The 27,965-nt window shown below is 42.5% G+C and overlaps 1 protein-coding gene across 2 annotated transcripts in view; it reads left to right on the top strand.

The window, feature by feature from the left end:
- The window catches only part of plxna1b (plexin A1b), a 166,484-nt gene that overhangs the window by 90,690 nt on the left and 47,829 nt on the right, over positions 1-27,965 (top strand). For both annotated transcript variants that reach the window (XM_086040217.1, XM_086040218.1), the window contains exons 5-9: positions 2,222-2,322; positions 3,998-4,121; positions 6,173-6,326; positions 7,162-7,261; positions 13,518-13,632. In XM_086040217.1, the coding sequence (XP_085896343.1) occupies positions 2,222-2,322; positions 3,998-4,121; positions 6,173-6,326; positions 7,162-7,261; positions 13,518-13,632 (594 nt within the window). The remainder of the gene's footprint in view (positions 1-2,221; positions 2,323-3,997; positions 4,122-6,172; positions 6,327-7,161; positions 7,262-13,517; positions 13,633-27,965) is intronic.

A 27,965-nucleotide genomic window follows, 5' to 3' on the forward strand; every position in this document is an offset into this window, starting at 1 on the left:
CGTGGCCCCATTGTCTTTAATCAACATCATCATGATGTACGGAGAAGAGGCTCCGCGAGGAATCCTTCTTGCGTTTCTCCTCTTTGTTGAATCACAAACTATTCGAAGAGATGCTGTCTTCAGCCGTAGCTCTTTGCCTCATGTATCTGTTCATTATCAGCTTATTCCTCCACACTGTTGTTCTCCTAGACATCTCCCAGCTCTCCTTTCAAATGGAATCCGGCCTCGCGCTCATTGTGACAGTGACACATAGTAAGCGTCAGCCACCGTAACCCATCGACTCAGTACAAAGTCCTCATAGATTCCCCCTTGTGCGCGTCTTCCATTACACCTCCATTCATCCAACCAGCCGCTCCGCCCTCTCTTATCTACACCCTTGCTCGCTTGTATCATTTTGTTTGGAGGGATCTCTGGGCCTAATGGCGTTTAAATTTTTTTTTTTTTTTTTTTTTAATTTGCACGCCCCCCCTAGCGCCATATTGTTCCTTTAAAAACATTGTAGCCAAAGCTATATACGACTTTAGAGCACATAAATGAGTTCCATTATGTCCCATCTGTCCTACATATCTGTTGTAGTTAGAGCTCATGTGGGACTCTTGGCCTCAGGTTTAATATTTTATTGCTCTGTTCCGCCGTCCTCCTGGTTTCTCTCCTGCAGCGATCCAGCCTTAACTCAGGATTCCTCCTTTTCGTTCTGCAACTCGGTTTTTCATATCCTTCCATACACCCCGGTTGCACTTCATAACAAGAAGTCAAGCCCCCGTTTGTCCCCGCATTCCACTGAAACCTGGTTCTCATAACATCTCTGTGTGACCGCACGAGTTAGCCGGGGGATGTTTGTTAGATGTTGTTTCTTTCTAATAAGCAAGTTGACTCCGCTGCTTGATTTAAAGTAGCCCGCAGTAGCAACTTGATACAAGCGCAGGCACACACATGCTCACACACCGTGACACAGAGATCAAGTAACTCAACGACTCGCGGGCCGTTAGCGAGGAAAAGTTAATAATGGTTTTGAGGCTATGCGTACGCCGTAAACCAGAGGTCCTCAATTGGCAGATAGCGGCCCAGATCCAGATCCAGGTGTTTTTCCTTTAAGGATTATTTTAATGAATGCTTGTAATTAAAATACCTTCAAGGGGTATTTACTGTTGTCTCATTTTAACATACACATTTTTCCGCTCTTTAAAGTAGTACATGTATGTAGACAAGAAATGTCAGTCCAATCGCACATATTTTAGCTACTCCTGCGCGACACGACAAAGCTAGCTAAATTGTTTGTTTAGAACAGCTTTTTGCCCTTTGTGAGGGAGGCAAATGGTGAGGAGGAAAGCAAACGTCGCTGTGCTTTAAAACACGAAAGCAGTACAGAATAATAGTTTGTCATCTACTGAGTTGTTAATATCGTGCGGAATGTTTAAATGTAGTTCAAGAGGGCTCAGGAACTCATACTACTCAAACTTTTTCATGTTCAAAAGCAATCGTAATAATTTGAAAAAGGATATCACAGTCTATTGTCCTAAATGTTCACACACATCTGCTTTGTTGCACACATGCTTGTAAGATTTGTCTTTCAAACACTCGCCAACCATCTCCTGCAAATATCTTGAAATAGCCACGCTTCCTGATCCCCTGGGAGAATGTTGTGAATCATCTCTTATCACCTTTAAGTGGAGTGAAGGGCCATCTCAAACACTTAATTTTTTTATTTTTTTTCTCTCTAGCCTCTCAGCAAGCCCACACCTCTAGTGTGCGTCTGAATGTGCGACACACACAAACACACGCTGTCACGCAGGACCTCGTTACACCGACTTTGTTCAAACGCTTCACTTTAGTCTCTCTTGCAACGTGTACTCACATTTACACACTTGCATTGAGGCCCCGCCTCCCAATGTTTTTTTTTTTTTTTTTTTAGGCCAGCTATCCATCCTTTCACGGTTGCCATGACCACCTGTCATCTCTCCCAGCATGCATTGCTGGGCCTCACCTGTGTACGCTTCACTGGAAGCTGTCACACACCCACTCGACAGTAGTCCCTCCCCAGTGCGGCATTTTCTCTCTGGGGAATCCTGCGCACCATCTGAAGAGAAAGACACATTCTGACTCAATTTTCTGGCTACGAACTGTCAATTACTCATCCTGATCCAACTTAATAGGGAAATCATCTCTGGAATGAACTCATTGCTTTCTCTTTCTGTTGCTGACCCTCTCTGAATCTCTGCAGGTGGTGAGAGTTCCAGTGGAGAGCTGTGAGCAGTATACGACATGTGGGGAGTGTTTAGGCTCCAGAGATCCTCACTGCGGATGGTGTGTCCTCCACAATGTGTAAGTACCACACACCGATGGCCATCTGATAACAATGAGAGGTTTGTTAACAGCCAACATACTTTGGTTGACTACGCTGCATAAAACCTATTCTTGAAAAAAAAAAAAAAATGCTTGGGTTGACTTTCCCTTTAAAGACCAAATAATTCACTATAGCTCAAAATGTTGTCAGTTCACGTATACCCCGTGGCTCAACCGAATGTGCTTACTTGAATCATGTTTTCACTATTAACAAACAACATGGAAATGTAATGAGATTTGGAGTAGGATTTGAAATGTTTGAAATGCCCATGAAATATGCAACCATGTTGACTTGTGGCCATGCTTACAAAATGACTTAACCACACTTTCTTGAGCCTAAGTGAGTGCCAGTGAGTGTCAGTAACAATTACACATTATTGGAAGGTGACAGGAAGTTCGACCTCGTTCAGACCACCTCGAGCATTTGGCGTAATGCCGTCTCTGCGTGTGTTAATTAAACCTAGAAGACTTATCAGCAAGCTGTCTTTCCTTGAGGCGCGCGCAATCACGCGGGTGCCGCTGCCACCTCTCCATCATTAAAATGACAACATGGCGATGGGCTTGAACCAGTGGTAACCTGCCATTTGGCCACATCTCGACTGTGTGTCATGAACGCAGCGTGCTCATTTCCTAGCTGATTGTGTTGCCAAATCTGGCAAAGGCCCTGCGGATAAAGTGAGGAAATATTAATAGGCAAATAATTTATAAGCCTCGTTTCGGGCCTCTGGTGCCTTTAGCCACATCTTATTAATAGCCGTGGTAGTTTCAATCAACAGTAGAATTGTGCTGGGCATACACGCGCGCGCACACGCACGCTCGCATGCCGTTTGCGCGGCATCGTGCACACTCCATCCTATAGTCTTGTGTGTGCGCGCGTGTGTTTGTGTGCGAGTTGTCAGTTGGCAAACGAACAGACGTCACAGCTAGACTAACTAAATGAGGGGGCGGGGGCTGCTCACGGAGGAAGCAGTTAGCATCTTCTCCCGCCTCCGTATTATTGTCAATCCTTCGCAGAGTGCCACATCAGCTCTTTTCACTCACCTCTGGGACCAGTTGTTGTTGGCGCGGAGGGGAAGTGATAGCTAATGCATTATGAATAGCTAATAGTAAAACTGCTGCACGGCGATGCTACCCCCCCCCCCCCCCCGCCCACCACCCCCTCGCCTCGTCATCAGCTGCCTGGTAATAAGCGGGGGAAATTGCTGACCCTTTTTGATATGCGCTGGGTTTGAATTGTATCATTTTTACAGCTCAGTGAAACTTTAATGGTTGCATATATATCTCCTGACAATTTTAAATTGGGCGGGACTATAAACGGAACAGATGAGGAGCTGTATGGATGTACACACAGCTTAGTGTTTCTTGCACAAATGTCAAGGCTAGTAGGGTAATGATGTTTAGGCCCGCCGTAATGGCTGTGGCAAGCTATTAGACAATTTGTCTTCTATTATTGCGCTCATTTTGTGCGTCAAGGTGATTGTTCTGCATCTTTATCATGTTTAAAATGATTGTCATATCATCTATACTGCTCACAACAATCGTCTTTGCCCCCTCTCTCCTTTGTTCTTTCATTTTCTTGCTTCTCTTGTCTCCCCAATTTCTACTCTATCCATCACACTTTTTTCCACCGTTCCTTTCTCTCGCTGCTCTTAAGCTGCTCACGAAAGGACCGTTGTGAAAGAGCGGGAGAACCCCAGAGGTTTGCATCAGACCAGAGGCAGTGCGTGGAGCTCACCGTTCAGCCCAAAAATATTTCCGTCACCATGTCTGAAGTGCAGGTAAGCCTTCGCATATACAGGGGATCATCGGTTTACCACGGTTCAGGCAGTGGTAAAGTTATGAAGGAAATATTTTAAGAAATTGAACGGGTAGGTCATAACTTTTTCACAGAATCAAAATTCATCCTCAAATGTAAACAAGGTGGCTCCCAATAAGAACCAATAAAAAGCTGCGTGTGCTGCTGTAAATGTTCAGCCGGATAACAAATAACCGATGTCACGATTCACCGCCAGAAAGGCCCTTCACACTTTACTCCCCTTGGTACAAGCAAAGGGCCGATCACTTTCAAAATATTGGAAGCCGAAAGCCGATTGCATACACTTGGCTTCAATAAATCTCAACAACCTCATTTAATGCATATTTTGAGCAGATGATTGGCAATCTTTTTTTTTTTTTTTTTTTTTTCAAAATTTATGCTGATACATGCAAGTCAAAATTGGATGGCTGAATTTGTAACAGTCGTTACTATAAACGTGTTTGTTTTTACTCCAGAAAAGTGAAACAGAAATGTAACTAACATACACAGCTGTCAGCAAAAAGCTATGCTAATGAGAGTGCTCTTTTTTTCTTTTTTTTTTTTTTTTTCCCTCTAAACATATATCATGCGTAAACATTTAGGCATATAGAGGACAATAATTGTATGCAGAACGCTTTCACAGATGTTTTGGTTTAAACCATTTTCACCACATAGTTTAGTTTAGTTCATTTTCAAACAAACTCTCATCTGGCTTCCATGTCTACGATGGGGTGTGTAGCTGGGTTGGGGATAGCTGTGTCAGCATCACAGCAATACAACCAATCCACCAGTGAATTCAACATTGACATTGTAGACAAAGGGAGGCCCACTCCACACGCCAATTTTGTCGACCTTGTACTGTCCCCCCGTTAATTGTAGGATTTACTACAAAATTGTAAATTGTCACTTACTTAACAGAGCCCTCAATGGTCAGCATCCTCCATACTTGGTGGATCACGTGCCATTTCATTGTCCTGTTTGGCCACTGCGGTCGGCTAACAGCCCTTTACTTAATGTTCCTCATGTGAGAATGAAAGTCAAAGCTGATAGTCTTGCAGTCCGTAGCTCCCAGACTGTGGAATATGAAGAGCTTCCGCTTTTGTTGGGGGGGAAAAAATGGTTAAAAACACAGCTTTTTCTATAGGCATTCCAGTAGGACTTCATTTTTTTAAATTAGTTGTTTTCTTCTATTGCAGTTCATATAGAACTTATTAAATCCTGGATACATACGAGAAATACTAATCGAATATAAACCCAGTAGAGCGATGAGGTCTGCAGCCCAGAGTTCAAAGCAAACGTGATGAAGCAGCATTTAGCTGTTGTGCTGCGGGCAAATGGAATAAGCTGGCAACAGAAGTGAAGGCAGCCCCGTGTGAATGCTTTAGAATCTTGGATAAAAGGTCTTTTAAAACATTTTTTAAATCACTACTGGATAAGTTCTCTTCGTAATTGTATTTCTTTTTGATGTCTTTAGTTCTGTCATTTGTAAATGCTTTTAAGTGTTGTATTTCTAATGATGTGGAGCACATTGAATTACCTTGTGTATGCGCTACATAAATAAAGCTGTCTTACCAAGGCTTCCTTGCCTTGGATTAACTGTATGATGTTTTCATTTTTGTATTTCAGTAATGCAAAGCAATTTCAGAATCCTCTCATTGAGAAGTGCTATACGAATGAAGTGTACTTCATTTTTGGTACCCTTGTGATTCTAAAACATGATACCGAATGTGTCGGTCATTGAGGTAGCCTTTGCGCGGAAAATACATCCCAAACTGAATTCAACGGTGGTTCTTGCTGCACATTAACACACACGTTAACCTCGCTATAATTATAATAGCTGCCATTGTAACAGATGCACACACACATTACTGGGCCCATCGCACACCCACACGTAGCCCGACTTCACTTACATGTACCCCCACCCCCAGCACCCATTAACCCCCGTGTCATATCTTATAACAACCCATGTACACCGTGTCCTTCCATTGATCTTGTACTGATTGCCTCTCTCTCTCTCTCTCTCTCTCTCCAAAGTTGGTCCTTCAGGCTCGTAATGTGCCTGATCTATCGGCGGGGGTCAACTGCTCCTTCGAGGACTACGTGGAGACCGAGGGACTGATCCAAGGCGGATACATTTACTGCCTGTCCCCCTCGGCCCGTGACGTCATCCCCATCACACGGAACAAAGGTAGGGCATGATTAGCAGGGTGATGAAATCGCAAATCAGAGGATTGGTGGTATTGTGTCATTATCTTCATGTTACAGTGGCTTCGTTATGTCTCCGTTGCGGTTTTGTTACGTGTGCTTCCCTCCGCCTTGCGCCTCTGAATTTGTTTGATGCTATTAATTCATCAGCATGGGCTGATGTCTCCCTCTAAGGGGTCTTTTTCTACTGTGCAATCTGAGAAGTGTGCAGCTGTGCAGCCAGCAGAAAATATTTTTAGCATTATTAGATGATTTGCTTAGTGTGACTCTATCCAGAATACCTTGTCATTGCCAATAATGCCCGCCCGTTCCATTTCAAAGCCTCCTAACTCAAGTTTGCGTTTTTCGACTGAAAATAGCCGTTTTTGAATTCCTATTACCATGCATTATGCACCGTTGTCAGTTTCACTTATTTATTTTTGCTTTCCTTGGAAAGGACACTGCTTGTGTCGCTAACTTCTTTTCAAAGCCGGGAATCGGTGATTACTGCTGTATTTATACATATCGGCTTCCTCTTGTTTTAGCAGACATTGTGCACCCATTTCATGTCAGCTTCTAGTTTTTTGACACGGAAATGATGAACATTTTCAAAGCAGCCGAAAGCTCTATACGCAACTTGAAGGTTTTCTTTTTTTAACCGCAGCCATTCTTGGGTTCTCATTAGCTGCAGCATCCAAACGTTTTTTTGGTTTGTTTAATAAACTGTTCTTCAGTGACACTCCACTGAGGGTGTTCTTTCTAAGATCACTTGAACGATGATAGTTGTATAGTCAACACAAACTTACACTATAATGTTTTCTTGTGCTATGCTCAATCAGGTGACAAGCGGGTGGTGAAGCTTTATCTGAAATCCAAGGAAACGGGCAAGAAGTTCGCCAGTGTTGATTTTGTCTTCTACAACTGCAGTGTCCACCATTCGTAAGTTGCCGCAATTTGTTGATCACGCGGGCATTTAATAACGATTTGCTCGTTAGGTTTCATTTAGTTCTTCCCTTCTCCCTTACATGCTCCGTCCCTCTGTCCTCTTTCCCCGTGGGATGACTCACACAATAAACACCCAGCTCCCTGTTACGTCGGCGCGGGGTATCGCATTACCTTTAGAGTGAAAAATCGAACACGATGCATATATGTAACGATTGCGATATGAGATGGTAATTCTAGTCTTATTATCATAACCCATGACACACACTAATAAATCTTCAATTATTAATTCATTACTGAACGATCTGTAATAGTGCCTCTTGGACTGTAACCTATTTCTCACTAACTCCTCTCTTTGATAAAAAAAAAAAAAAAAAAAGAGATGCTCCATCTGGTGCTTATTTACACAAGAAAGACAAAACACTGTATTGCAGAGCAGTGAATTAGTCAAAGTGAGTCTCCTCTGCAGTAGGTTGCCCGCAGTTTTCTTTGCGGTCACAGCTCTCTAACTTAGTGTTCAGTCCTGTGTCTGATGGCGGGATCAAATAATCCTTCAGCTCTGAATCAAATCACCCCGATTACCCCCACTTGAGTCCCAGGCTCTCCCTCTGTCCACCCATGGCTGATCCAGTGGAGACTAAAACGTCTGGTGGGGTATTAGCCTCAGGGCAGCAGATGGCATGTAGGCCCCCGGGATACCACAGGGCTCCATTCTGGCTTCCCTCTGGATGTTAGACGAGCCTCCTTCGAGGATTGACCACAAACACACTCGTACGTTCACATGCACAGCCACACCTCTCCCTGCCCTGTCACTTACTGCACATTTAAGCTCTGAATGTCTCGGACACCTTATCTGTCACTCTGACCTTTTGCCCTGGTTGAGCAGTTCTGCTGTTGCAGTACATGAATCCCCTGCCGCAACCGCGGTGATTAGGCCAGCTGTTTAAGGGTGCCGTGGTAGACAATGTCTAATTCTGCTTAATTCATCTCCCATAAGTACGTGGTGATATTTGCTTTTAACTCTGCATGCCTTATAATTCCCAAGGTAGTACAAAATCCTTTACGTTCTGAGATGGTATACTCAATTAAAATGAAAGGTGTCACATGGAGCCGTCGTGGATGTACTGCAATATAAAGTCACATCAAAGTTTATTGCATTCCTCCTTGTATGGAAGCAGCCTCAAACAAGAGGCGAGGCAAGAGAGTCACCCATTTGAGGCTATTACCCCAATGAGCTGATTAAATCTACTCCCAGGGCCGATCTAATATGGCCTTTGAGGGATGTAATGGACACGTTTAATTAAGTCGCAGATATGGCACGTTGCATCTTTGCCGCTGACTTTTATGGCGAACAGAGCGGCTGAGTTAAGAATCCTATTTAAAGGTGACACTCTGTCCCCTATCGTAAGTTGCCGGTGTAATGATTGCAGGCCCATGCGTCAACATGCAAGGTTTGTATGTCCACAATACTTTGGCCATTATTCACACACCGATTCCTCCTTTAAATGGTGTGGACTAAAAAAAAAGAGGCACAGTACAAAGACAGTCTGAAAACATTGAAGCACATTTGCAAGCACATGCAACATTTGGCTGTTTCATGAATATTCCGTGATACGGTGGCGCCGAACCCCGGCATTATCCTATTATATTTCTTAATAATTTATACTTACACACTGTCGCACAACCTCCCGTCTCCAAAATATATACACCCCTCCTGCCTATTTACACAACCGATTATGTTCCAGCCCTTGCCTTTTCAAAAATGCCATACATTTGCATAGTGCTATTAATCTAATTAGAATTCCCACTGTTTCAGTTTAAGGGTTGCTGAGATTGAAATAGAAAATCACCCACGGCCATGATTGCGCCGTAATTAAATATTTCCATAAGCTTTTTCTCATTTCTCAGCCCTCTGTTTATTAAGATTGGGAGGATAGGGTGGCAGTGAATTGGGGTTAAGCTTTATTGATGTACAGGACCTGTTGTTGTACAGTACTGTTTATTTCATTGAGTGTGCTCCAACCACCGTCAATCAAATCTTCTGTTTTGGCTTCCTCAAAGTCATGTTTGGTATGTATCACTTTAAGATTAATGGAATGTCCTTGATTGACTATTGGGAAAATGATCACTGAACTGTAATTTAAAACAATATTGGTTTTGTATTAATTTTAGAATACAGAAGACACTTGAAAGTCAATCCCCAAACTTTGTTTACAATAATATGTTCTAACCCCTCTAGTATAAACACGGCATTCAGATTGATAACGACCAATCACGGCTCACCTGTTATCTGGAGCTGAGCCATGATTGGTTGTTACCTGAGCCCTAAGCAAGTGTGATGTCATTTTCAGTCGACAACAAGTGACAAAATGGCCGCTCCCTAAGATGAACAAAAACGGGTGGATTTTGCTGCTTAACTCACATTCCACAATTGCAATATTAATCGGAAGGTGTTTAGACTAGTGGAGCTGCATCGAATATATTATTGTAAAGAACATTTTTGGGTTGACTTCCGCTTTAACCGTTCCAATAGCAGTGTTGTACTGAGCAGTAAAAATGCTATCTGTATGAGTGGAATGGGGGCAGGTAATGTTTTACCTTCTTGAGACAGCAAACTGTCGAGAGAGTTTCTTGAAGAATGTCAACCATCTATTTACTCACACAATCACTTGATGAAGGGATCCAGTAACAGAGATGTAAATCAACCTGTAAGTTATTAAACTCCACTCCAAATAGTAGCCAATAAACAACTCATTTTGGTGAGAGCAGCGCTTTCAAACAAACCACATTAGGTACACTGATTGTGTTCAACACTCCAAACGGACCTCGGGTTGAAGAATGATTAGGAATTTGTATATTTTTCTTTTATTCTAGGTCTGAAATAATACTAGCGCTCTCGAGGCACCGCTGGCAGATTAGCATCTGAATAGGCGTTAGCATTACGAGCATTGAGCCTGTCGCTTTTCAAATCCTCTGAGTAATAATAGCTGATGGCCATTGAAGGGGTAGAAATAAGGCAACACTTGGGGGTCTGAAAGAATGAGCCCACCGCTGATACATGGAAAAATATCAAACATTCCGCATTGCGCCTTGGTGGGGCTTGGGGCGGGGTTGCACCCGGGCTAAAAGCAAGCCTTTTAGATCCTAAGAAAGGGGACCTGGGTCACTTGAAGGGAGCAAAGAGTGAACAGTAGGGGGTTGTCAAACAGAGCCTACTGGCCCTGGGTGGCACCCATAATGACACATCTCTTATTTCAAAGGGCACAATCATAAAAGTTGGCATTGGCAACCTGCTGACATTTTGCTCGTTATTTCTATCGCTGGGACACGAACAAGGTTGATTTGACTTGAATAAAAGATCAAAGTCAAATATTATCTGGACATCTTTACAGACGTGAAATACCATGTGTTGTTCTTGTTGCTGACACCACTGCTTGCTTCTTGATACTTGCTGTGTTAAGTTGGCAATCTGCTGAATTTCAATGAGACCTTCTCGAACGGTGGGCCTAAAGCAAACAGAAAAAAGATATAATACTTTCCCTATAATGAACTGTCTTACAACATAAATGTAATTTAAAACACAGATTCAATTTGCCGAAATTACTTCAAAATACAAATTGATCAGCAGCAGTAGTTAGGTTTGGAACTTGACTTGGTAAAGTTGAAGTACAAGATGCACCGTATGGCCCTTGGTTTTTCGGTTTTGTGCTCGGGCAGCGCATTGGCCGTGAGTTCAATTATCCATAATTATCGGAGTGATCAACTTATTTTCTATACCTCAGTATACGGCTGATAGATTATGAAAAAAATATTAATCAGGATTATTTTTGGTAATATGTGAAATCACGATTGGTATTCAAACGGATTAATTTTTTTGGTCCAAAACAAGAAAATGTTTAAACGTAAAAAATATAAAGACAAATAAATCTAAGTATAAGTTCCTTCTGGACAAAAAAAAAAATGTATGAAATTAGTTATTATAAAATGAAAAAAGGTGCAAATATGTCAATTCAAGTATGATTTGCTTTTTGTAAACAAACGTGCATTGGACATGAAGGAATATTAATAATAGTTTTTTTACGATTATGCCATTTTTGTAATCGTGGACTCAGGACTCTAATAATTGTAGATCAATGATCTTATTGAATTTCGATTCAATTAATTGAATTTCGATTAGTTGCACAGCCCTACCTCAGTAATGTGTTTGTTTGTTTGTTTGTTTGAATATTAGTCCATATTAAACTCTAATATTGTGTGGATAAATTTCATACGACTTGCGTGATCTTATGAAGAATGCAATCATTTTGCATGGCACTAGACTGATTGGAAGAACCCAAGCCAGATTAGTCCTTAAAACTGCAGCGATATTGGCATCCGTTTTTCTTGACAAAGCTGTCTTAAGAACTCTGATTTAGTCTATGGGCTTTATGCTAGGCTAAACTAGCGTGGTCTACTCATTTTCCCTCCATTTGTTACTAACATTGATAAATTCTTATTTGCACTTGCGTGGTATTAAGAGGCCTGTTATTTCCTTAGCCGCTCATCCCTCATTGTAAATGGACAGCTTCTCTCAGCACAATGCTAAATTGGTCAATTAAAGCAGCAGTGGGATTGAATTAAGCCCCAGCCTCTGATCTCGTTCAAAAGGAAGGACCTGCACTGGAAATGATCGCTTAAAGTGTGCACCTAACAAACGAGCCGCTCTAATTGATTCAAATAAATCCACGTCAGGGTTTGATGGATTTGTATATGGGCTCCATCACGGAGCTCTCGATAAAACTCTCATTTTTCATGTGGATAAGTGAAATGGTGGCTCGCATTTCACACAGGGTTAAAATGTATTTGAGGGCTTGTCTGGAGCGTACTCGAAGCAGTCCAGACGCACTGTACACGTAGCAGGTGTGCTTGAATACAAATCAGCGTGCATATTAAGCATTTCCGTCCTTTATTTTTTTTGTCTGAAAAGCAGCATCATGCACCTTTTGTACTAAATGCTGTGTTTTTATTACATTTACAATAAACCTTGGTTTCATGAATGCAGGACGAGTCAAATTGACACTCTGCACTGAAGACAAAATACATTCGCAAGCTTTGTAATCGAATAAACGAATGTTGTATTTGTAGACTCATATCGGTTACATTGGACTCATTGCATGCAAATGAGGTTCTGTAAAGTGTAATGTGTCTCAAGGGCCAAGAATGGCCAATAAATGTGTTGATCAACGGCGTACTCGAAAATGTCACACACCACTCTTAGTGCCCCCCTCGCACGCGAACACACTTCTAGCTGCCGACCAACTTCCAGGCCAACGTTTCCTCCCTTTTGCTCCCTCCCCCGTGAGAGTCTCACACGGAGCCCCGCAGGCTACATACCCCCTCCACGTTTTCCCTCTCCCACGATAGCTGGCGTCTCCGCGTCTATCAGGGAAATCCACCTGCTTTTGATCTCTGCTGCGTTTGCCTCTCTTCTTTCTCCCATCATGTTCTTTCAGCCTGTCTCTCTCCACCTCACCTCTGCTGGAGCAGGTGAATTAAAAATGGTGGAGGCTTTATCGCCCTGCGGATGAAAGAGCGCTTTAGACAAAGAACACATGGAGCGCTTTTAAAAAATTGGGTCTGTGGCAAATGAAAAGGATTGGAGGCATGGAATGATGGAAGCACTAAAAGAAAAACTCCTGTCTGAATGGATGCGGAGAATTACACAACAAAGTGGACATGTTGCGAGGAGAATCACTGCGCTATTAGTGATAAATAAGGGCCGTAGTGGGAGAAAGATGAGGTTGGTGAAAGGTATGTGGAGGAGGTTTTTGGACCAGGTCAGAGAAAGTGCACATTTGACGGTGTGTTATCAAAAAAAGATTTATTTCATCAAAAGATCTGAAATTAAACATGTGCTCACGTTTGTATAGAACTTCAGTTTACAGTGTTGCATGCCAAACTCCACATAAAAAGCATTCTGAAAAACAAATAAAATTCCAGACTTGTCATGGCCTTATGAAACTTTAGCTGTAACTGTAAATTCTTACCACAGTGAATATTACGACACAAAAACAACACAACACTGTCTTACTCAACACATTTGGTTAACCGCCGTAAAACGTCAACGTAAGGTGCAAAACCTTAACGATGCAAACATGTTGTTCAACAATGTTTGACTGCTTTGAATGATGTCTTCTGCTGTGTATTACTTTTCTGAAGTCACATTATTTTTGCCCGACCCACAACAGTCACCACTCCATTGTGTGTTTTCCAGCTGCCTTTCCTGCGTAAACGGATCATTCCCATGCTACTGGTGCAAGTACCGCCACATGTGTACCCAGAATGCAAACGACTGCTCCTTCCAAGAAGGTCGAGTTAACATTTCGGAGGTAAGTTTAGCTCTTAATTGTACGGCTTACTGCCTCTGTGCAATTATGTGTCTTTGTCCGTCTTCTAAAGTTGGCACAAGTCTTTGACACCGTTATCCAACAGCAGGTGTATATCCGAACAAGAATGTATCATGTTACCACACGATGTAGCTCCCTTTTCCTCAAATAATGTTGCTTTGATCCCGTGGGGAGCACTTAATAGCCTTTACCCACATGCTAATTTGATCTCTAGGAAGATAACCACAAATTGTTTTCTAATGCACACAGGCTCTTTGGTTTTTGTTTCAGTTTCCTTACATCAACTGCGCTGTGTCTATCTGCATTTTGTAGCACGACAGCTTGTGTGCTGTGCAGTAATAATCGTGTTGTAGCCCATAAAGCCATAAGCAGGCCCAGGATGAGTAAATGTCCATGGAAATCCTGCTTTGGTTTTACATAACCAAATGTTGCATTAGCATAAAAGCTAATATCAATGATCCGGAATAGCTGCTTGCTCAGGCTACATGGTAAGCATAACAAGCGTTAACAACTGCTCAAATGTATGCGCAGAGTTTAGCAAGGTACACAAAGTGTTGTTTCCTTCTTTTCCATTTTTTTTCACCTCATGAATGCATTACAAGGCACAGACATGATACATTCAAATGCATATCTTCTCAGTTTTCAATCAACTTTTGCACGCAAATGCGTCTTTCTCCCGACTGACGGACAGCCATATCTTGTCTGATTGATACGGCACATAAACATGCCTTATGTTTGTACTCTGACTCACTCTGTTATCTCAGTGTAGAGGAAAGATGTCGGCCAGCCCGTTACACTGGCCTTTATTAATTGGTCTACCTTTGTCCAATTACCTCCCCTTTATCTCCCCTTTGAACCATCCTTACGTAGAATCTCAAACACTAGCATGCACAAGCAGCGCCTCAGACCTTATCCGAAACAACACACAGGCCTAGTCTTCATGCCTCGTGGAGCCGATGTTAGCGGATTAGTGCACCCATCTGCAAGGCACGAGGAGAGCATTGGCTTGCGCGCTCTGAGCCGAGAGAGGCCAGCGGGCCAACGGATGGCTAAACAGGGAAGGCCTGCAGTGATCATGGGAGAAAGAGGAGTGCGAGTTCAAAGTAAACATACAAACTGAGGTACTTGTGAATGCTAGGCTATGTGGTTGAAGGTGTACATCTTTACATGAATACAAATCCAGGGAAAGGTCTGATGTTGAGCACACTGGTCAACCTCCATTTTCTGGCAATTTCAAAAGGAGTTTCTTAAAGGCAAATAATGTCAATTAAACACTCGGAGACTAACTGCCGCCATCATATGTACATTTCAAGCTGCTAGCAAGAGTAGAATGTAGCTTGACTTCACCGCCCTCTCCTCGTGTCACTGAGCAGCGCCACTCCCTCACGAACGTGCACGCAACACGCAGCCGTGCGTACAACTGTATACAAGTTGACGTTAACCAAGGCTGCTACATTGCTAGCATGGCTTATTCATGTTGACAAGTTGCTATGAATTCCTATGCGGATGGCCGCATCGCTGGGCCTGGAAAACCGCCGCCAAAATTGTCATTTTCATCGGGTTGCCAGGTAAGTTGATCTCCTTTCTTCCGGTTTTAATTTATTGAAAATTCCAATTAATTCAACATCAAACCAGTAACATTTAGCGTTTGCAACTTTCCGCAGCCGTCCACACAGGAATTCATGTTAACTTTCCGACATGAATAAGTCATGCTACCAATGCCTTGGCTAAAGTCGACTTGTGTACAGTTGCACATTTTATGTACAGCTGCATGACGCCGGGGGGTGCGGTGGGCGTTAGGGAATTAATGCTACGTTCAAGTCTTGCTCGCAGCTTGAACATCACAGGCTGCACCTTTAACATTTTGAAAATTCAAATACAAAATTCTCTGATTTGGTTAAATTTGGAAAAAAAGATCAAAGCTATAGGAACAATGCTGAAGTCCGCCTATATTGTGTAACCCTTGTAGGTGCAATGAGCTAATTTTTCGCATGATGTCACGCATGACACTCATTCCAACCCCTTACCTTCTACCAGGTTTCTGATACTTGTTTAGTTGTGTCTTTTCACAAAGACACATCATTAGGTGTGTTCAACCTGAAATGTTGCACATGTGTGTGTAAAGGTGGCCAGCAACACAGAGAATGACTTTGACAAAGTTAAAAGAGAGAAATGGGCAGAAAAGGAGACAGAGAGATTGAGAAAGAGTGAAAGAGGCATCTGGAAAAGAAGCATATGACAGACCGTGGCATGTGGGACAGGGGAGACCGCTCCTATCGTCTCATCGGCCCACGAAATCAGCGGTCACATTCTCCACAAGAAAATCCATCATCTGCACTCTCTCTCTCTCTCTCTCTCTCTCTCACACACACACACACGACAACGATGCTGTGTGTCTTTCACGTGCTAAAGTGTAAACACTGTGACAGTGACAGGCACGCACACACACCCACAATCATCCATCATCCTTTTCTGAGCTGCCATATCCATTAGTTGCACTCTCTGTGGCCCAACTGGTACACTTCTTCCTGTAGGCTAGACTTAGCTCTCCCTTCTCCGAGGCCCATCTTTTTCTCTCCCTGTCTCCGCCCATCTCATCCCATTCACCCTTCCTTCCTCCCTCACCTCTCCTTTACCTTCCGTCCTCTTGACTGAGCATGAGATTTTGTGGAGGTGGAGAGAATGAACGCTTGTCATTCCGCCAGCAGCTTGTGTGTCTGTGTGGGATACTAAGCATTCCCACACACGTGTGCACCTTTAACCCATTAAGGACGGGAGCGCATAACCGCGTTTTTACCACTAGAGCCGGGAGCGCCGTTGCGTCTTTCTACCCTTAAAGCCGGGAGAGCGCATACGTCATTTTCTATTTATTATTTAATTCTCGGTCTCTTAGCCAATGAAATGCATCAGAATAGACGTGTGATGGTGTCGTGAGACGTTGGAGGATATCTGGAATTTTTTTCGAGCAGTAATGGCGGACGCCGTCGATCGCGGGAGCTCTGAAATGAATAACGGCAGTGATATAGACGACGCGATTGTGGACGTTGAAGCAGTAGAACCAATCGAATGTGATATGTGGTCAAGATATATGTTTGTAGATAATGACTATATCGACGTCTTTGTCACAGAAAAGAGGATAGTAATTACCACTTGATTTAAAAAAAAAAAAAAAAAAATTAAAAGTAGTGCTTCTCTTGCACTGACACTATATTTTTACTTCTTCGATTGAAACAGTAACGATGAATAAACTCAGGTCTGTGTGAAAGCCACATATCTAAACTCTCAAATTATTTTGGAATTATGTTTCGGTCAACTTCAGGGGCTGAGATATTCATTATTTTGTAGGTGTTGAATTTCTGGGTAAACTCCAGGTTTTCAAGGGTAATTCCAAAGACGACCTTAGGTTTTGGGGAGCTGTTGAGACAGGCGCTTTAGGCCTTAATGGGTTAACGTAGACCTGACATTATCCCGTCTTTCCCCTTCCATCCCAAAACAATCGGTGGTCCAAAAGACCTATTTTTTATTTGGTAGCGTATACGTCATCCGGAGTATTTTCTGTGACTATAAAAAGCTGCTCTCAGACATTCCGCTCCATGCTTAACACCATAATTCAGTTTTCCACTGCTCTAATGAAATGTAATCAGCGCATCTCACTATAGCTACATTTGCCGAACAGGCAATGATGAATAGACATCAAATATTTTCGTTTGTCAACCGTCTACTCACTTAATTTGCTTCCAATTTCAGTATTTTCCTCAGAGCTTTCACAGTATGTGTTTCCATGGTAACATAAGTTCCAAAGTCCTCCCCGTCTGTCTTTTCTTGCACATCACATATCTTATCCGTGAACTTTGTGGTTGAGTGAATTGTGATGTAATATCTTTTGATAACTAACAGGAATAAGGACCTGAAGAAGAGACGAGTAATCAAACAAGCCCACGTGTCGTTCGTTTGCCTTTTCTGAAGAGAAAGGAGCAAAAAGGAGGTGGAAAGAAATGGAGAGCGCGAGCGTGAGGATGAAATGAATATAATGAGTTGCATTTTCAAATCAAATATGCATGAATCAGCAATGCCCCTGATGACACAACAAGCAAATTCTGGAATTAGGGAGCAACCAGTTGGAAAATTACAGGAGAGAAGCATTACTTCTCTATGCGATGAGGAAAAAAGAAGGGCGGGGCTTCATTTCTTCCCCTCAAGTTGTTCTGTTATCATTTCCACTATTCTCTTTTCTTTCTCCTTCACCTTTTGTCCCTCTCACTTCCCCCCTCCCCTTAATGAAAAATTCAAAGCCTTGATGAGTGCCAGGCCCAATGTTAGTTAGCTATTTGGAGTCGGTTATGGTAAGACATGCCTAAAAGTGTGTTTGGCTGCAAAACACAGTCCGGTCTTACACGAGCAAACAAGGCAATCCTTAATTGTATCCCGCCAGGGATAACTCTGGGGATACGTTGGATTCATCGTTATCCGTCCGCCGCCGACATTGTTTTGTACGCACAAGAAAGGGCAGCTTTGTGTACTGTATTAGTAACTTAAGCCAGAAATACTTTGGTTTTGTTGAAGATGTGCTTTTTTTTTTGGGTGATATTCAATACTGAGAGTTGTTATAATTTAGTTAGCTTGTAGGTCAAACATTTGATGCAATACAGTTATACACCACTGCATACTCGAAGCACAATTTAAAAGTAAAAGTAAAAACTGAGCACACATTTTTGATAAAAGCTCCTTCTTATGATAAGAACAGTTCGTCTTAATGTTGTGGGAAGTCCGTATATAATGTGAGAAGAAAAATCGAATAAATGGAAACTGGTTGACGTTATTGGAAGCTCATTTAGTTGAAAAATGTTTGTGGCGCATAAAGAATTCCTGCATCATGAACAAGTGAATGCCGCCTTTTGTGTTACAATGTGGCCGTATGCGTTTCTCGTAAAAAATGGCTCCTCTTTTCTTTATTCTGGGATCGTTCATTTCGATTTAACATACCGGAATAAATTGAATCATGCTGGCTGTCACGTTCATTTGAACATCGCTTGTGTTTAAGTGGTTTGTGCGCAAACCTCGGTGACTTGCATGTATCTATTGCAATTCAAAGTCGTCGCTCGTTTAATGTTCATTTGAAAGCAAATGGTTCACAGACATTGTTCTTCCTTTGTCTTTTATTCAACTTTTTAGTTTGGCATTTTTGTTGAGGCGAGTCAGTACCATTTTGGGGATCTCCAGAACGTGACCGTTTACTCTTTTGCAAATTTAACATCACCTGCCTTTCATCACTGGCAATCGGAGGTTCGAGACGGTTCACTTAACACTCTAAAAGAAGCACATATATTATAGGCTACGCACGCCACACATGAGAGGCTAAATCATCTCTGAAATGACCCCGGTAGACACATGCACACATTTGCGCAAAGTGCTCCGATCTGTTGCCAATTACACCGATGTAATGTTAACGTATGACTCATGGCTCCTTGACACTGCATGAGCAGAGGCTCCATATAGTCTGCGCTCAGAACAAAACATGAACATATTTTCTCTGTCTCTGTCTTTCGATCTTTCACACCCTTAAATAAGCACATGCACTTATAGCTCACAGGCTACCCACACATTCTTGAACAACCATAGAAATTCTTTTTAACTCTCTCTCCCTCTCCCACACGCGTGCACACACATACACACACACACACACCCACACACACACTTTATACACACACTATAGCTGAGCTGACAGGGCTATTTGTGACAGAGGTGTGAAGGCCCCAGACCGTGGCATTCTGGCACATTCGGTTTACTCTGGCTGGTACTCACATACCGAACAGGGCAGGCGCGCCCGCGCACACACGCGCCCACGCACACACGTTATAAGCCAAGGCCACTTGAGGGGGCTTCACTGCGTTTGTGCGCATATGTGCCGTCACACATGCACACGTGTGACTGGTTCTTATCAGGGCACAGCACAACCAGCAGCTCAGGGCTGCGGGGTCCACGTGGGTTCGGCAGAAGGTAGTCTTGGTTGAGGGATGTTGGGTGAATGATACCCGGCAATTATATCCACCGCCTCCTTTGTTTTTTTCTGATAACATATCCCTTTTTTTTTTTTTTCTTTCCCGCCATTCTCCCTGTGCTATGTTTGTAAGCATATCATGTTTTAGGTGCTGTCAGTCAATCCTGTGACCTCCCATTGCAGTGATTTTGCACTCAAGTTTCACTTTGTCTTTTCGGCTTCCTTCCCGTGTTTTATCGCTTCACGCAGCCAAGCGTCAGATGTCCTTGTTTGGGAACTTCTCTTATAGTTTATTCCCACCTAAAAAGCGAGTCACTCTGGTGCGGCGCGCCTCTGTGAAATATTAAGAAGATAATTGCCATATTTCAAGAAATATAAACAGAGGAGCGAATAAATCAATGGGGTAGGTGAGTTATAATATACCCGCACGCTGCTCTTTTCCAAAACAGTGCAGTCCAGCATGGGTATTTTAAGACAAACCGGAGACAGGCTTTGCACCCATAATTGAAACCAGATGGATATAAACACAATGAAACGAGGGGAAAAAGATGAAGACAATAGCGAGAAGCCACGTCAAGGAACTGTAACAAGCAGCACATTACAGTCAGAGTGACGCAATGTATTTTTCACATGCTGCATGTGGTTGTCGGGAGAGAGAGAGAGAGAGATGGAGCGAGCGAGCGAGAGAAAGAGAAGGAGGAGGGAGAAGACATGGAGGCTTGAAGTAAGCGCTTACTCCCTTTGCCAGATGGATCTTCATTGGACCATAGCTGGCCAGTGTTTAACCCTTGGTTTGGTAGCGGTGCACCACCTTTAGCTGCCACGCCACTTCTGCCGTTACACCGTACTTGAGACACTTGTAGTCAGTAATTCCACAGCTGGGAAGTTTGAGTGCGCTTGGATTTGGCATAGCCTTACGTATTTTATTGGAATTTGTTAATAGAGGATTATGGAGGGGATTAAGTGTATTTGTATTTTAGCCCTGTAATGTGTCACACCCTGCGTCGTGCGATTTAGATCTTCTTGTTCCTGGATGTCATCATCGTGTGCGTTTGCACAAAGACGTGTTACACATTTTCATGTTGTGTCTCACGCATGCAGGTGTCTCAGCTCCCCTTCCCCTTGAGGCTATTTATAGCCTCACTGTCACACAGCTTAGCCTTCGCGGTTCCCGTTGCAGCTCTTGCTACATTTCCACTGCATACTATTTAAGATGCATACATTATTCAAAACCTGCCAGTTGGGTAACCCCAAATTGTAGGGAGACACTGCGGAGGGACCGCCCACCTTTTGTCGCCTCGACAAATGGTCTAAAATGCTAGAGCTATTGTGTGCGAAATGATTTTTTATCTTCCAAAGGTTTCCCTTCACTTCAAGAGTATTTTGTTAACGCTTGACATAGTGACTATCTTCCACACATTTTGAACGACAGTAGAATCTCCCAAGTCGTCCCGTGGATGCTAGTTAACCTCCAATTTGTCGTCATGTCAAAACCGTTTTCCCGCAGGCAATAATATAAAGTGAATTTGGTCCAGGCATACACTATCAACTGAAATTAACCCTCTGGTTGAATACAACTGAAATCAAGTAAAATCACTCACTCTTTGAAGAGGCCTGACAGATACATAATGGAAGGGAACAGGTGGTGTTTTCAGACAGATATTGTCACAACGTAGAGTGGTCATTTTTAGGTATTGTTGGAATTGATAAAGCTTTTGGGTATTTTATTAATTGCAGTGTTAGTGCTGTATAGCACTGGGCAACCAACCCCTTTCTTTATGTGGCATTTGGTACAATTTCCAGTTCTATGGTTATCATCACGCCTTTCCTCTTTGCCATCATTTACTGCTATTCTGCGGTGGCATCGCCCAAAAAAACCCCCAAAAAAACCGAACATAGCAAAACCAAAATGACTTGTGTCATTGCACTGGATCCTTACTGAGGTCAAATTTCCTACTGGTTTTGCTGACTATTCACGTGATGTTGCACATGACAATGACTTTGAGTATGCCTTATGAACACAATGAATAGATTGGCCCTGATGTCATGTCGTCATTTGGAATATCTTGGGCACGTGTTCTATTTCTTCATCCTTCTGAACACGCAAGGCCCTCTGATGCAATCAATGCATACGTGCTTGCTGTCGCGTTAAATACTGTACTAGAGTGAGGTCACGCAAGAAACACTGTGAGGATATCATATAAGCGCACATACCCGGGCAAACAAATTTCATAACATCATAGGCTCAGGACATGCATAAGTGTGTTTTAATGCGAGTGTGTCTCTGTGTCAGTCACAGGTCCCTGCGGTTTAATTATTCAGGCAGTATTAAATCTTCATCTCTGCAGCCTGCCTAATGTGAACACAGATGAATTTTGCATTTTCTCCATCGAACCCAGAGAGTGAGAGGGCGAGATAACTGCACAGTCACCGAGCGAGGGGGATGATGTTAGGGGAAGACGGGAGAATAATACCGCAATGTGAGCAGCAGGAAAAAACAAACTCAAAAGGAGGGAAGAATATGATAATAGGTAGCAGCGACTGCCTGCTGAGATGGGGACGCATTTGCAAAAGAGGGGGGGGGAATTGACACTCTGCTCAGTAATGAATGCGTCATTCAGTCTTACAAGACTGTTTGACCTGTCTGTGTCATGTTGTCACCATGCTGTTTTCCTAAAGCCATCAAGGAAGTCATCGGCAGTTAAGTCTGCTGCCACTGATGAATACGGGGAATTAATATTGCTGTTGCATTCATAAATATGTTTTGTTTGAATAGGATATGTAGAAACATAGTTTGAGTTGCAGTTATACAAAAAGGGCTATCAAGCTATAATAAAGTAGAAAATTGAAAGATTTTTTTCGTTAAGTATACATACTTCAAGTGACTTAATATATCACATGGAGCAGAATTAAGAAGTTCCGAGTGTGATATACCGCAAAATCCTGTGTATAATACGCACCCGTGTATAATACGCCGCCCCTCACCCAAATCAACCTAAAAAAGTTGGTTTTTTTTTCTCTGTACCCGTGTATAATATTGTACCGTGATTTGCTGGTATTCATTCTTGTCATCGGGTCGCATTTGTGCAAGTGCATGTTTTTAATGCTCCCATAACACAGTTTCACTATACATTATAAAACACGATGGCCAAAGTTGCACAAGCTTGTAAACGCACCACTTGTTCGCAAAGTGACGTCACCGCAACAGAAACGATGTTGTCGGCTAAAACAGCACATTTGAGTAAGCCTGGTTTGTTAAAAAGTGATCAATAGGAACGGCAACTGTCAGCATCAAACTGCGCAGAGTCATTTACATCGAATTAACTACCTTTGAAACGTAATCCGACAGCACGGCCCAGCGCTGCTAGCCGCCAGCGTGGCCGTTGCTGAACGCTGGCAACAGACGCCGTAGAATATATTGTCAGCGTAGGTGAGTCGTTTTTTAGCGCCCTTAATTAATCAGCGATTGAACGTTATTTCCCGATGCCGTTGAGTAGATAAAGTCGGTAGCAAGTAGCAACAGTTTGTGTTTCCTCAGGGTCTGGGAAACGAATCAAGTCAGCCGTTACACCGCGACACGCTCCTCGGAACCACTTTTATTCATTTATTTTATTTACAGGCATTGATGTCTGTATATTATTTGATTGGGTCAGGTTTATTTTGAAGTTGGCCTTCTTACCGCGTTGGTGACGTGATGCATAGCATGAACTACTGTCGCTTCGGTGCCTGGTTACTGTCTAGGCACTGGTAAATATCTAAACAAGGTGAACATTTTTTGTCATATTAACACCCATGTATAATGCTCTCTCCCCCTGATTTGGGATGATTTGGTTTTTTTTTGGGTGCATTACGCACGGGATTTTACGATATGCGTTTTTGGTCATTATTTGTGAGTTCAATAGGGTTATTTAAATAAACTAAAAATATAATGACAGTCTATACCAATCATACCAAACAGAAGCTTGGCTAATTATTTTGACTCATCTCTTAGAAATGAAACATGGAGCTGAGAAGCGTCACTGCTTGGAGACGTCACACTGTACGTCTTTAATCAAAGTTTGTCTCTGAAAAGCATGCGACATGATTACTGCTGACATATCTGGGTTAGCATGATAATAGGGTGCCAGGCCCCCACCCACACTGCAAAAATCCGTAAGGAGTAAACAAAGAATCTCACTGAAAAAAAATATGTGCATTTCTGCATGCCCTACATGTATGTTAAAGAGGATCAGCTGTGTAGGTTGCCTGTTTCTCAAGAATAAAGGATTTATACCGCGCAAGATGAAATCAACATGTGCATCCAAATGACACGTATAGGAGGAGCACACGTCACTGATTTGAGTCAAGCTTGCGCTCAGTGAGACTTTGATAATCTCCTAGTAAATAACATTCATAACACACGTTGCCCTGCATCTCGCCTTGTTTCCAACTCTGTTTCTCTGCTCCGTGATTCGTCTGCTCGGTCTGTTTTCCCTTTCACTCCTGATCTTCTGCGCTCTCTCTCTCTCCCCGCTCTGTTCTGCTCGGAAGCGAAGGGCGTGGGCGGACAATCTCAGTCCCTTTCAAGGTTCAAAGTCCCCTTTCTTCCTCTGCTTCGCTCGCTCCCGCACTGTTCTACATGTTGCAGCCTTATTAAGTTGTTCTCCGCTCTCCACGCTCTCTCTTCCTCTCACCCCTTCCCCACATTAAGTGTTGAGCCGGTCACAGAACATCTTTCTGCTTTCTGCCTGCTAATGAGACTTCCTCCACATTCACGCCTTTTTGCACGAGCGCGCACTGACACACCTGTATAGCCGACACAATAGCTCATTTTTGGATAGTAAGACACGTTCCATGTCATCTGTTTCTATAAGGATCGTTCTATATTTTACACATGTGTACGAAGGAGTAATAGGACCGCCTGTAAAAGATTTTATTAAGACAACATCAAGTCATTGAATTACGAGATTAAAATACTTTGGAGAGCCAAAATAGTATATTCTTTTTTAAATGAAAATAAAGTTGTAACGTGATGAAAATAGTCATACTATTACGAGAAAAACTATTTTACTAGGTGGATGGATAACCCCACCCCCCCACTTAATGAAGAAATCAACCCATAAAATGTCTTTACAATAATATGTTCAATGCAGCTCCACTAAACACAGCAGTCTAAACACGGCATTCTGATTGATAATGTGTTTGTGGAATATGAGTTAAGTAGTAAATATCCACCCGTTTTTGTCCATCTCATCAGGCGGACATTTTGGCACTTGCTGTCCACTGAAAATGACATGACAGTTGCTCAGGGCTCAGGTAACAAGTGAGCCGTTATCGGTTGTGATGTCATTTTCAGTTGACAGCAAGTGACAAAATGGCCGCCCCCTGAGATGTCTGCTTAACTCATATTCCACATATACAATATTATTCAGAATGCCATGTTTAGAAAAGTGGAGGCACATAGAACATATTATTGTAAAGAAAATGTCCGTGTTGTCGTCCCATTAATATAATGCCCGTGCTTGTGATTGATATTTTTATTTTTTCAATTGATGAATATCATTGATGTTTTACTGTTATTCATTAGGTCCTCTAAAATGTTTGCAGAAGTCATTACAAGAGTCAGATGTTGAATCCCCCTAGGGTTCTTTACAGCTTGCATGCATATATTAACTCGGTCATGTAGCTACTTTTGTTAAAAGCATGCACCAAACGCCACGGTTAATGATATCATGTTAATAATTTATAATGGATTGTAACCAGCCATGCCTGAGATGTTTAGTAACAAGGGTGAAGGAGGATTTTTCTCTCATTTTTTTTCCCCCCCAAGAACCTTCGTCCGTCACACAGGTTTTGGGGTGGGGGGGCATTTTGACAGCTGAAAGGAGATCACCCAACAGCGCGCGCTATACCCCCTTTGTCATGGATACAAATTCACATATGTGCACTCGTCCTGATTACAGTATTTGTACCAGTGTGCCCCTCGGTGCAATCCTCTGTGACCATTCGTGCCATCTCGTCCCTCCCCCCGGGCTCCCCATATCGCTTTACTTCATTATTTAGTGTGTTATTTTTTTCTCCTCCCTGATCTATAGTCCCCACATCACAGAGGCAGCTAATTAATTATGGATGGACTTTGGGAGGGAAGAGGGGGTTTGAGGAAGATTAAAAAAAAAAAAAAAAAAAACACCAGACAACCAGCCTCATTACATATGCGCAGTGTTTTTGGTGCTTTATTAATTTATATCTTGTCTTGGCTATGCCAAAGCCTTCAGAACTCTTTTGGATTAATACATTTATTTATTTATATAGTATTCCATTCAGGCTTTGGTCTTCTTTCTGAAACCCTGCACTCTTCACCCTCCCTCCAATATGTCTCCTCATTTTGTTTATTTATTTATGTTTATTTATGTTTTTGAATCTCACCTCTTGCATATCAGCAAGCAGGCACACACTCGTGTGTCAGACAACTGTCTCATTATCTGCACTTGGCGCATGTTAAAAGGTGTTTAGCTCACCTGCAAGTGTAGATTATCTCATTTGCCCAGTGAACACTTGTTCTATTGGATTTTCCACATGTGCTTTTTTTGCGGTAGAAAAAGTGTAGGCCGATGCTTGTAGAATGACTTGACCTAGAACGACAGCTGCTTCTGTTTTTAGAATGCCCGTGGCAATGTTCAATCCAAACTGGCATAGATTAGCCAAAAAATGAGGTCAAATTATTGTAGGCATGTTGTGAATGACGCAGAAAGAGGAGGTGATGCTTGTTACCTGATCCAACACACTTTCAATCAACTAAACACTGCTGGTTGGACATTTTTAATTGTGAAATGGATGTACAATACACTGTAAATTGTAAAACTGTAAAAAGTCACAGAAAAACCCGATAAGTTGTACCAAGGGGGTTTGTTGGGGAGGGACTCTCAAGTTCTTCTACCCCAAACTCGTCATGCACTGAGGCGCGGTCAAGCTGGAATAGAAAAGGGCCTTCCCCAAACTTTTCCCACCAAGTTGGATGTATATTGCCCACAATGTTTTGGCAAGTTGAAGAATGATTGGTGGAGAATGAAGGGAATTGATTATGAGATGTCTCAATACTTTTAACTTCCATAAAATAAATGTCAGCACTGCCCTTGGCAAGCAAAGCAAACACGCACACTGGGGTAATGAAAACCATCTGTTTACTTGGCTTAGATGAACAAAAGTTAAAACATATCAAAGTTGGGATTACTCTGCTTTCTATATAGATCACCCTGACTTCCTTTTCGGTGTTTATACTTTGGCACGAGACTGTTTATGGTCCCATTATGAAAATAAACTCACCTGGCTTTGCAGAGAGGCTCATAGGAGCCTTGCCTTTAGATTCAGGCAAGACGTGAATAGCCACATCCTCTCAGTATCATCCTCTTCAAGCAAGCTCGAAGCTCCGGGCATTTGTGAATTAGCATTGTTTGTAGTAGTTTTGAATACTTGAACCTTGAAGATTCATGTAAAAAGTAGATGAAGCTTGGCAAAAAAAACAATGAAAAACTCTCTGTTACCTCACATTTTTCTTGTCCCACACACTCAGCTCGCTGTATTTTTCTTTTTGAGCAATTGTTTGTCCATCTTATGCTAGCATAAACAACAGACTTGACATTGTGTTTCACATTGTTCTTTCAATTAAACTCGTCCCCTCTGCTTTGTCTTCCCACTCTCTCTCTTAAATATGCTTCACCGTACTACTCCCGACAGACATAATGTTCTGTACATCAAGTGGCCCATGGTTCGCTTCCTTCAGTCGTATTCCTCTCTCATTATACGTTGCGCAAAGTGTTTGTGTGTAATCTGACACACAAGGCCCGGGTTAAGCAGGCTAATGAACAAACTGCAGCTTTGTGCTGTAGCCCCGGGGACGCGCTGTAGCCTCTAATGTACAACAGCTCAGAGTAAAAGAGGAGCAGGATTCACTGACTGGGTGGCAGCCGTCTGGTAAGAAGTGAAGGAGCCTCTGCGTAGCCAAGGCGTTGCTTTTGCTGCTTTTATTTTATATACGCAATACATGGATCTGCTTTAGAGTTTTCCTGATCTATTGCTTCTGTGGTGCACCACTGCTTTCACTTTTCCACGTGGGTTATATATGGACTTTCCCAGGTGAATTAAGTACTGTTCTAATCCGTCATTATGAATGCTGAGTGAAACTCACTGATGTTTTTGTGCTGCTTTTATTTCAATTGAGATTCTACTCATTTTTGTAGCACATAATACAGACTTTATTGTTAATTGAATTCAAATTCAGCATGACCCCTCACCCCCATTGCAGTGCTCAATTCAAACGGCTGCACGATTACTTGACGAA

This window comes from Filicampus tigris, chromosome 9 (genome assembly GCF_054856515.1).
Source record: "Filicampus tigris isolate MCC_2025a chromosome 9, RoL_Ftig_1.0, whole genome shotgun sequence".
In the NCBI taxonomy this organism is placed as follows: Eukaryota; Metazoa; Chordata; class Actinopteri; order Syngnathiformes; family Syngnathidae; genus Filicampus; species Filicampus tigris.